At 43.5% G+C, this 12,410-nt stretch overlaps 1 protein-coding gene across 2 annotated transcripts in view; it reads right to left on the bottom strand.

The window, feature by feature from the left end:
- csgalnact1a (chondroitin sulfate N-acetylgalactosaminyltransferase 1a) overlaps positions 1-12,410 on the bottom strand; it is a 37,289-nt gene that overhangs the window by 8,679 nt on the left and 16,200 nt on the right. For both annotated transcript variants that reach the window (XM_076284622.1, XM_076284623.1), the window contains exons 3-5: positions 11,034-11,250; positions 8,482-8,583; positions 2,741-2,919 (exon numbers count right to left, since the gene is read on the bottom strand). In XM_076284622.1, the coding sequence (XP_076140737.1) occupies positions 2,741-2,919; positions 8,482-8,583; positions 11,034-11,250 (498 nt within the window). The remainder of the gene's footprint in view (positions 1-2,740; positions 2,920-8,481; positions 8,584-11,033; positions 11,251-12,410) is intronic.

Below are 12,410 nucleotides of genomic sequence, written 5' to 3'. Positions count from 1 at the left end.
CATATGTTCACGTTAGATCTGCTGCAAAGGAGATAACTAAGAGTTAAATTAGTTTAACATGATGTTATCTCTATTTAACATGATGTTTTGACATTGACATTGTAAACGTTATCTAAGGAGAGTGAAAAGCAGTTTGCAGTAAAGCTAACCAACGTCTATCGCAGGAAAAAAATAGCGAGCAGCCTGATAACTAGCCTAAATGAAATGCTCGGCGGGCCGGATGAAAGTGCTTGGCGGGCCGGATCCGGCCCGCGGGCCGTAGTTTGCCCATCCCTGGGCTAGGCCCATTCAACAGTGAACTGAGACCACAGAATATTTTACGATTTAAGAAGGCAATATTATTGATCCACCACAATCTAGTTAAGCATTCGCTGCCCAACAACGTGATATTCCTGGGTTTCCAGGATTTCGGTTCAACATAAAAAAAAAACTAAAAAACTAAAAGTGCACGTTAAGATCTTAAAAATAGCCAAGGCTACTCAGTTTTTCTCCCCAATTAGGCTACTCTATCTTGCCTTATTTCTCCTCATTTCGAATGTTGCCTTTTAGGCTACTTATTTTATTTCACATTAAACATTAGGCCTAGGCCTACAATCTTTTATTTCTTGAATTTCCCCTTGGGGATCAATAAAGTATCTATCTATCTATCTATCTATCTATCTATCTATCTACAACTAGGCTTCATCCATCCATCCTAATATTATACATACATACATAAACATATACATAGCCTAAACACACGTTAAACATTATGATGCTCCGGACCTTTGCTTGAGGAAATTTTCTGTAACTGGACCTCGCTGAAGATTTAATTGAATACCCCTGGTGTAAAGCATCCCCCTGTACAGATAGCAATTCCAGAGTAATCCGGTTTTGAATTTGCAGCAAATTTCTACATGCATGCCTCCAACTTTGGGCTTTACATTTTATAGCAGGCCAAATAAAACATAAATGTTAAATACAGCCTACGTAGATATCTGTAAAATCAGATGATTTACAGTTCTATGTAATATGTCATGTTTCATGTTTTTGTCATGTTTCATACAGTGATGCAGGTCTACTGCTGTGAATAGACTAAATACAACTTTGATCATTTTCTACTGTATAGTTAACTTTGGCCTTGGTGCCCTGACGCGTGGCCTTTGTGCCCCCTGCCAAACATGCCCAACTGAAGGCCAAGTGGCCTTGCCCCTAAACTTATGAAATTCCAAGCCTGGTCCTAATGTAATGTTAAGACAACTTTTCATTTATGGGTCTTCAAGCTCACTCATAAACATTCGTCGCATCTAGGCTAGCTACAGGTAGCGATATGAATTCTGGTGACCATTCAACCAGTCAAGGATTTGTTGTGAAATATTTACATTTTGGGAAGTTTACGTAGCTTAGGCTAAACTGTATGTTTATTTCGTCCCCCATGCCTATTCGTCCCGGCCAGGAGGGATAAATGAAACATTGTGCACGTTCCACTTTTGCTTAAAGAATTCCTACACGGTTTTGTTCAGAGCTGAAAGTGCAACTGTATTTGACAAAAAACAGATGTAAGTTATAGCTAGTGACAAAATATTACCTTTCGGTGTGGTCTCTTTGTAAATTACGTGTAAATAAAACGTGTTTTGATCGTCCCAGTTGTCCCCTATAGGCTAGTGCATGGTGTCCTATATCCAAGGGGAATATTATTTCTCACCCCTATGTATTGCCACTCTGTTTCGAGGGACAAGGGGTAGGCTAGGGGAAGGGGAAGAATAACAAATGTGATTGAGCCTTAGGGTCTGTAGCATTATTAATGTAACGTTATGATTAGATTAAGGTTAGTCTTTAATTGGTGTTTCATTCCTGTTTCATACAAAAGTTTTTAAGCATTTAGTTGAGAGGTGTTTGTTGATTTTGGATTACTTTGTTATAGCTCTTTGCCAGCTCAGAAAAAAAAGCAGGTCAAATTATTTTAACAGCTACAAAAATAGATGGCCATAGATAGCCATATAATATAATAAAATATATTTTAATGTCCCATGATGGAATTTATTTTAGCTCAGCATAACCCATTGATAGACAACTTAGATTTAATATGTTTGTTTATTTGTATTTGCATTTTATTCAAATACAAATACATTTTACAGTATGTGAGAGTATGGTCTTTGTCCTTCAATTGATGAGTATGGTGTTTGGTGCATGGTTTTCCTAATGTATTTGTGCTAATTTAACATCTTGAGTCTGTTTCTATTTATCTGGATGTTTTGCCTCATGCCACCCTTGAATTAATCAGTGCCTCACTAGGGCCACCCTTGTTAAAAATGTCTAGAATCGCCACTGCCTAAGTTTCTGCCGATGTTGATTAATTAATAATCAAATTGTATATGTTTGTACTGCACTACAACACATGCATGGGTGGAGCTCAACATCTGTGTGATGAAGTGCAGTGCAATCCCTTAATGCACTGTTAATGTCACTGCAATCAGTAGAGTGCTGCATCATCGTAGCCTGTCTTTATGGGTCTTTTTAGACTGCATTCTCACTCAGCCCACAGCATAAACGTTCACAAAAGCAGAACTCTGGTGTTTAGGCGGTTAAACCACTTCCATAAACTACCAGTCCAACCTTTGCACAAGTCCGACCAGTTTTACAGTGGAAAAGAGAACTCAAACTGGAGCATCTGTTGGGTCTGTTTTGGGTCTGATGGCCTCTAGGGGTCTGTGATGATGTCTCTATGTTGTCTGTTTGGCCCAGCTGCCGGATCACTCACCGGCCTGGGCGTTCAGACGGCAGGTGTTGAGGAAGTCCGCTGTAAAGACGATGTCCACGTCGCAGAAAAAGAGGAGCACGTTGCCCCCCCTCCACGCCCGCGCACCGACGTCCAGGCCGCGGCCCCGGGAGAACTCCTCGTTCAGCTGGATCAAGGTGAAGTTCTTGAAGTTCATCTCCCTGAGTGTGGAGAGAAAGAGAGAGAAAGAGAAAGAAAGAAAGAGAGAGAATGGTTATGGCAACTGTACTTGGAACCCTACTTAAAAGCAAACAAGGTTTAGACTCTAGCAGATTCTTATTCCAGTAAAAAAAATGTAAACTTGGATTTGCTACACAAGCTGTAAGTGTGTAACAGAGTAAGACACACAAACATTCAACACACTTTTCCCTCATATTAGAATTATACACACATTACATTGTTTACATGGAAAACGATATCCCTGACGATAGAAGGTGCCATAACACAGTATGAAATTATGCTATTTCCAGTTGTCACAATAAATGGTCAAATGTGTTATTACAATATTTTCTATCATCATAACACTTTTGACTGGGAATGTGGTTTCACCAAGACCATTAAATGCTTTTGGACTTGCTGACACTATGATTGCTATAAAAGCTACAATGTTTGAGCAACACAAAGTGGCCACATGATGTACTGCAATGTGGTCAATCAACCAGGGCAAACTTGTGTACACAAACTGAATACAGACGTGTCCACATAATACATTTTGCAGAACAAATGGCCTGAATTCAAAGTATTTAACATTTAGTGGTTCCCACGGTCAGATGTGGACAAGGATCTCGCCAACAAACTTACCCGGACTTAAAGGTCTCCATTAAGTGAGCTCAAATGAATGAAACATGACATCCATATTTTAACATGATCACATTCCCCATGGATTAAATAGGCTCCTGTGTACCAAATAACAAATAGGAGAGAGCCATGCAGGAAAACCGCAAACAGCCACGTTTTTGTTTCCCTCCATTTCTGGCTCCTTCATCACTGCCTGCATGATGAAGAGGGGAGCGGGATCCTGGGCTCTCAAAATGAAATACTCTGTGATTTCTGACATCGCCAGATGCGTGATCTAATGTCAAGGAACGAACTTGCATGACCGGACGAAAGAGCGGCAGAAAGACTGCCAAAGGCTTGTGCTTTGTGTGTCGGGTCAGCATGTGACCCTTCTGGTCAACTCAGTGTGTGCACAGAAAAATACACAACCAGCTGCACCAGATGATACAGTGTTTGAACACCCAACACACAGATATAAATATAAGCCTTTAAATAGCTTTGAAATATAAACCATCTCTAATTCCATGGCATTTTTGAGAGATTACCGTAACACAATAATACTATTATGATATTACTGCATCATCTTACAAATACCAAAAAAGCTAAATGATGCATTGACATCGACATGAGAAGTACAATTTTGGGTAGGCAGTAAAATAGGCAGGCTATTTCTGCAACATCAAAGATCTAATGCTGATCCAAAAAGATAAGAGGCATCGCATCCAGATGAACAATATGCCCTGAACACACAGGTCACACAGAGGAAACAACGCTGCAGGGCTTCTGATTCCTCAACTTCAGTTTTTGGTCTTTTTCTCTATGGGGTTTTCCTCCCATTCTGTGTTATTTCCCAGTGTATTTTGCCATTGTGATACCTCCACTTGATATTACACAGCTATGCTAATTGTGTTCATTCTTAAATAGTTTAGAAAGCCAAACCAAACTAATCTTTGGCTAACTGTTGGTTGAGGGATGGGTTTCCTCTCCTGGGAACACTGTATTGGAGGACTGTTTACTTTTAACTTTTTCAACATCGGCCACCATAATAGAACTTCTGTTTTATCAGATGTTCAAATAAAAACATTGATTTGGGAGTGGTCCGTACATGAAAACAGACACAGACACACAAACACACACACACAGACACACACACACACACACACACACACACACACACATGTGAGATATAATGTACGTGGGCATTAACACACTCACAATCGGCTCTTGAATTTCTGATGCCTATCACAGCAAAGCAAAGCAAAAGGCCAGATTAGGAGGCTTTTGGAAACCCTCGCGTCACCAACATCCAGTCCCCGCAAGGTTATTTTCTGTGTGGGTTCAAAAAACATTTGCTTAATCTGACAGACGAAATTCTTGGGCCATGAAAACACTGTTCCTTTGGCCCCGAGGGAGTTGTTACACGTCGGATAAATACCTTTCAGGGCTGCTAAGTCTCAAAATATATGCGCACAAGAAGAAGAAAAAAAAAACCTGCAGTGGGTCTGGCAGATCGGGGGGAATCTGGCACCGGCAGGAGAGCACGGGCAAACAGGATTGTGTGTTAAATCACATTACCGGGACAGCTGTGGAAGAACTGTGGCTGTAGAGGGGTTTGGTGTCTGATTCACCCTCAACCCTCAGGCCCAAACACACACACATACACACACACATACACACACACATACACACACACATACACACACACACACACACACAGCACCTAGTTTCCTTTTTTTTTGTAACGTTTTCCTGGTTTGTCTTTCGGCGGCTGGAGGCTGTCTGGGACCACCTTGTCTTCCTTTTGTTGACTCACTCCTCCCTGTGTTTTCTGTTTCCAGCCTTCCTCACATTAAGACCCAACAGATGTAGGCGAAGCCTGCTAAAGTGCTGTGACGTATCCGCAGGTACAATACTCAGGGCAGCTCTGCTCCTTAGCCTACAGGGGTAAGAGTACCAGAAGGGACACCACTGCAGTATTCTCCTCTGTTTGCCTCTCTTCCCTCCATTGTGTTGGCCTTTTGTAATATGCGGTCTATTTTTCTATCAGTTCCAATGAAAAACTACCTTTACATAAAAACTGTCCTTGCTGTAGAGGATCGCTCTTCTTATCTGTGTTGTATTGGACAGATTCCTCGCTGGCGCATTGGCGCCTTCAAAACATTGAGTATTTGAGATGTTTTTCTCTTTCTGTCGTTATGGCTACAGGCTAGATAAAACTCGGAGGCTCGGAGCTCAGAGCACTTAAGGTGTGCTTGAAGGTTGAGCGTATCACGCTGTGTTCCGAGCCGTTTCCCCACTGGTCTCCCCCTTCTGAAGCCGCACGAATTATTCATGCCTATTGATTAATCTGCTCGACAGGCTCACATGTCCCTGTCTATCGCAAAAAGAATAACACCCCTCACATTCTAAATTCCGCCCACTACTGCCCCCCCCCACCCTCCTCCTCCTCTCCACCCCTTCCCCATAACCAGCCTTGTCAGTCAGCTGGTCTCCCTTTAGAAAAACAAAAACTCGGAGAGCCAACAGAGATTCAGAAGAAATTGCTTCATTTCAGTCCCACAGGGATTGCCACAGTGGAAATGTCAGAGTGGCCAAGCTGAGTGGACTAAGCCTGACTCTTGACAACAGCACATGATTCTGCCCGGGGATGGAAGCAAGATATCGACTCAGTGGAGGCTGCTGTTGGCCTATAATTGGCTGTCGCTAAATCGGCACCACATATCAACCCCCCCCCCTCCACCAAATCCTCTCTCTCCCAACAACATCCGAGCTCATCTGCGTCCATCAGGGCAAGTCCCGCAGTGAGCAACTTGGGGAGTTGAAAGTGGGAACATTCTGTGCGTCGCTCAGAGATCAGACGCCAGATGAGAGAGGGGGCTGATGGTAGATGAAGATAAGGGCTTACGCAACAAATACGTCCATTTCTGCAGCCACACTGCCGGTTGAGCCGAGTTGAAGATTTTTTCTCCTTTTTCCCACTGGTTGGTGCGTTTGATGTCATGTGACATCTCAGACGACCCCTAGATGACTTCCTGTATTGTCTCTTGACTTGTGGGCCGACGGCAGCTGTATCAAAGAGTTACTTTGACAGTGCGGGAGGGACAAAAAACGAAACAAGAAACTTTTTTTCCCAAAGGCTGACCTGAATTTTGTTGTTAACTGTCAGATGCAGCAAATGTCTGAGGCTACAAATGAGGCTCGATGGATGACAATAACTGTACCACTGTTCGAAAGAAAAAAAAAAGTAAACAACAAGAAAACCTCTTTCCTCTTTCACGCTTCTCTAATAGTCCCTTTAAAAGGAAACGGAGCTTTTTTAACACTTTTCTTTTTTTCCTCCTCGGTACACAAAAGCAGCGGACAGAGTGTCTCTTAGTTAAATGAGAAACCGAGCTCGTCAGATAGGCCGGGGAGACAATAGCGTCTGGCAGCATTGTGAGAGATGTGCCATTGAGAGGAGAGCAGGGCCCATCTTCCCATCATTTCCCCTCTCTCTCTCTCTCTCTCTCTCTATCTCTCTCCTCGTTTTCTCTGCTGGCTAATGTGTGGTGCCCAGAGATGAGATCTGATATGAACTCGAGACACGTTTTGTTCCACTTTCTCGTAGGGTGCCTGGCTCTATTCCAGCTAATCAGCTGCCTTTCTGAACCAGTCCTCATCCACAGTGCTACCAGAGGGGACCTGTCACCCCCCCCCCCCTCCCCCTGCCCGCCTGCCCTGCACCCACACGGGTCAATGCCACACCGGTCTCACAATGAGGGCACCATGGCCTGACCTTCACTCTGCAGTTTCATTCATACAAGCTGCACTGGTCCTTTATTGTTTCATTATTAATGTGTGTTAAGTGCACGTTTGTGTGTGTGTGTGTGTGTGTGTATGTATGTGTGTGTGTGTGTGTGTGTGTGTGTGTGTGTGCACAAGATAGCCTGCATAACTGTGCATGAATTTACACATAACATCCCTATGCTTTAATGTGAGTATGTGTGTAAGCATGGTACATTTAAAAAAAATATTGCACCATTGAGGAGGACACATTATCTACATTATTAAAATCTTGACCACTCCAGTTTGCACACGTCTCCATTTCCGACATTTCGCTGGTTTTAATATTCAATCCCACAGCGTGTGGCCTTGTGCCTCGTTCATAATAATTCCGCGCTAAGTTCTCTCCCTCTCTCTCCCACTCCCACTGATGTGCACATGAAAGACGGAAAAAAACAAGCCTGGGGAAATAGCACTGCTCTTCTCCATCACAATCAATAACTTCTCGGAGTCGGAAGCGGTCGCAGCAGAGCTTTGAGGAGTCTGGTGTCGGATGCTTCCCGCCCGGTGTTCCGGATAGAAAGAGAGAGACAGAGTGTGAGGGAGGGAGGGAGGGAGGGAGAGAGAGAGCAATAGAGGGTAGATGGAGGGATAGAGAGAGGTCATGGAAAGGGTAACGCCTGAGACTCCCTCCTCTCTGTGGTCCCGTGGTGACGCTCTGTCTGCTTTCCCACCATTGCACTCGAGGGTGATGCTTCTCGTACAGATGAGCACACAGACACACATCAACTTACACACACATACACAGACACAAACACAATACACACACAAATATACACATTCTGCCCTTGGAGAAAGTTAAGTGGAAGCATTCCCAAGAGATTTTGCGTTCCACCTCCATTCCCCATGCTCCGTTACCTAAAATAACTATACGCACCACATATACACACACACACACACACACACACACACACACACACACACACACACACACACACACACTTACAAAAAAACTAATCTAGAGGAATTCAGCTAGAAAAATGCCACAAGGTTTCTATCTCCCCCACCACCCAGTGCCACACCCATTTAACACACACACACACACACACACACACACACACACAGAAACACAGAAACACACACAGAAACACACACACACACACACACACACACAGAGCACTCACCTGGAGGTGTTCTCGAGGGTTCCCTTGACCTCGCTCATCTGGTCCCTCCCGAAGTAGACCACGGTGAGGTGAATCCGTTTGTCTTGCCTCACACACACCTCCCTTTGGGCACACAAACACCACAGTGGTATGTCAGTGCACACACACACACACACACACACACACACACACACACACACACAAGAACAGGCCATAGACTGCAGGGGTTGTGCATCTCACCACTGCTCAAACATTACTGGCTCTCAGGACATAAGCTTATGCATAAATGCATCCATAATACAGTTAATTCTCCTTGTCATTGAATCTAAACCATGCAATATGTTGATGCACTCCTGAGTGATAAACTAACACACTCTGACACAGCGTTTGCAATGTGTAGGGTCACTTGCAGGTTACACTGCTGAACGGATGCCTTGACCATGTACTGGAGGTCACTTATGATAACAGCTCTGCATGTATTCTCAATGTCAATATATCATTATCATACTCTGTTTCTCCATAACTTGTAACTTGCCTTGGGTGCAAGCCGAGGTAAACGTTCAAGGACTGTAATCTCTGCAATAGATCTAAACAGTCTGTGTTCTTTGAAATGCATGAACGGCAAAGCTGTGTGGGGCATTTCATCAGACCAGCTGCCTATAATTATGCCCATCTCAGCTAAGCAATATATGCTCTTATAGAGAGGACCCCACATCCATCCTATCCTGACTGAAGAGATTTTAGATACAGATTATAAACTAAGCACATAGCCACCATATTGTATTTCAGTGCAGATGGCTTCAGACCTGCACAGTATTATGCTTTTCTTTTGAGATGTTTACCTTGAAGGCTTTGGGTGCAGACAGAAGAAAATACCACCCGGAGCATGCAAGGACTCCTAAAGAGGCTGCAACCTGGTTTGAAATTGTAGGCTTTTGAAGCGGACACATTCTGAACAAGGTATGCCAAAATTGCCATGTTGATGCCGACGATGACTACACTGACCCCACTCGCACAAAATAACAAGTGGAGGCACCACCTGCTTGGAGAATACCAGATCCGCTGTGCTCAGCAAAAAAAAAAAATTATCATTAGTAAATATGTAAGAAACCTGAAGTTAACCCATGTCAAACTGTACTAGAGCAGGTGTGGAAGAATTTCTGGAGGTGTGGAAGACTCTGGATTTCTTTGCATATCCATTGTGTTGAAATGGATGCGACACATTTGAAGATTTTCTTTGTATTCTGCGCGAGGGAAGTGTTTGATTCCCAACCTTTAAGTGCAGTCAGTGGCCGCTGATTCTAAAAATATGAATATCCTCGCTTGTTTGATATTCAAAAGGCAACATTTCTGGACTATGCGATTACCATAACAAAGTAAATGAGGAGGAGAGATTTTCCCAAAGGCTAACTGCATGTGGGCAGAGAGCACCAGAAAAAGTTTAATCTCTAAACAAAGGGAGTTATTCCTGTTTTATGTGTGTGTGTGTGTGTGTGTGTGTGTGTGTCTGTGTGTGTTTGTGTGTGTCTGTGTAGCGTCTGAAGTGTGTGTCTGTGTTTTCCAGGAGAACAGAATGCTATCACACACATCTCCATTCCACAGTAACTTAAATATGTATGAGAGGAAAGTGTTGACTCAGCTAACACACACATGGAGACTTAACGCCATACCACACTTGCAAGTTTACTGCAATGGCCCATAGTCATCTTGGTGTACACAACCCTGCTAGTATTATGCAACCTCCCATATGATTCTCATATAGTGCTAATGGTGAAACATGAAAATAAAGATGTGAAACAATAGGATGCTAGTTTGTGCACATATGCAATCCATTAGTCTGTGATATGGAATGATCCACAGCATAAAATTAGATAATCCATGCCTACAGTTTACACAAGTTGTTTAGAAAATGAATAGCGTAACAGTATCCAAGTCTTAGATTGTTGTTGCATTATGTTGGAGCCTATCTAATGAGCCAAGTCCACTGGTGTTATATTACAGAGAGAAAGGAGCCACACTGTATCATTCTGATTTGATGTTGTATAAAGCGTTTTCCACTTTCTGATGTAACAAGTTTTAATGTTATCTTCAAATTCATTTCGATGCTAAATTCAAACTCATTTACACTGATGGTATGGATAGATTAGCGTGTCTGTGCTTCCCACAGGCAGTTCAGGCTCTACACCATGTAGTTATGTGGTCTGGGATGAATCACTCTGTGAAAGCTTTCAGAGTGCACCACTGCCAACTACACCGCCAAAAGACACCAGATAGCATGCAAATAGGGTTTGATCAGTGCCAACTGAGCTGTTGTTGGTGTTTTCAAGTTTTTTTGGCATGCCTTTTTAGGAAGTTGGTTGTTTTAGACCAAAATACCTTCTGCTTCACATGCTGGGGTGTTTAAAGCAGCTTTTCTTTCTCTCTCTCTCTCTCTCTCTCTCTCTCACACACACACACACACACACAAACACACACATACACACACACACTCTCTCACTCTCTCTCAAACACAAACACACACATACACACTCTTTCTCTCTCAAACACAAACACACACATACTCTCTCTCTCACCTGAAGTTGTGCATGAACTGCCGGAATTTGTCAGCTCTCTGGGACAGAGCAACCACGATGTTGATGATGACGCTGGCCGTGTCCACTTTCTCATTCTTGACCTTCATCAGCGGGCCGAAGGGACGGAACAGCATCAGTCTTCGGAACTCCTGCTTCTGGTCACCGCGGAACGTCAGCTCGTACAGCGTCCCCTTGTCCTTCTCTGTTCGTGCAATTCCTGCAGTGGATAGGCGAAATGGATGGACACATCATTAAATCAAAACGGAGACAGATATCCAAACAAACTGCTTTAGGTTAAGGATCAAACAAACATGCAAAAGGATCAAAGTTCTGTGCACCAGAAGAGTATCCCATAAAAATGATTTATGAGGTAGTTACATTTCAGGCATTTTTCTTATCTTCAGGCATTTCAACTGGAGGAACTTCTTTGAATAGTCTGTATTATATAATGTGGGATCTAGTAAAGTTTATCAAGTGAAGTATTAAATAAGGAATATATCAATACTATATCAATCAATACTAAACAAGATGCTGGCAATGTCATGTTTTTATTTGCACTTGGAGACCTGTTCTGATAAAGAATAATAAAAAAAATGGCCCAGAAAGTGAAAGCATAGTTTATTGCGCAATAAATGTAATGAGACAAAATGATGTAGCGCTCATAACACACCTGGCATTCATCCTACCTAGTGCCATGTCTCACTGTTCACCTGCTCTATCCTTTCTCTAGGTGCTATTCTAGTTGTTTTCTAGTTGCTATTTGCACCCCTCTACTCCCCCATCTCTTCCCAGCACTTTAGTCAGACCTGGGCCATGATTGGGTGTTCCAGGATCTGACCACAGCAGCATTCCACTCTAGGCCTCTGAGCCAAAGATCACCGAGTTCATACTGGACTTCCTCATTTCTTTCTTTTTTATATTTCCTCAAATAATCAAATCCAATAAAATGTTCTGCAAAAAGCATTTTTGGAAAAAGGTTCACCGGTTGCCATAGCCTTTTATTTCCTGGTGTAAAAGAAAAGTGCCTCCAGGCTAGAGGCGGTGGGAGGAGATGGGGGCATTTCAGGCCAAGGAGAGGGCCTCATCAAGCGGCCCTTCACCTCACCTCATCTGCCCCTGGGCCCCGAGCCACGTAGGCAGCTGGACGATCGGTCACACATGCAGACCGTGCAGAAGCGTTGCCGGAGCATCACATAACACTCACAGCGGCGCTTCAGAGTGCTTCTCACAGCGAGTGGGCAGGCGGCAGTCTGGCCATCAGCTCGCCACGGCTGCGCTTCATCTGTCAGTGGCCCCACGGACCTTTCCAGAAGACTAGTCCTGAGACCGCTCAAGTTCCAGCCCCAAACATCATCTCCGATTCAGTGGTAGACAAAA

This window comes from Alosa pseudoharengus, unplaced genomic scaffold (genome assembly GCF_046254945.1).
Source record: "Alosa pseudoharengus isolate Yale_2024_CS ecotype anadromous, Long Island Sound unplaced genomic scaffold, YU_APseudo_1.1 YU_APseudo_1.1_scf_14, whole genome shotgun sequence".
In the NCBI taxonomy this organism is placed as follows: Eukaryota; Metazoa; Chordata; class Actinopteri; order Clupeiformes; family Clupeidae; genus Alosa; species Alosa pseudoharengus.
Note: the sequence above shows the minus strand (reverse complement) of the source record. Positions and strands in the feature narration are given on the sequence as shown.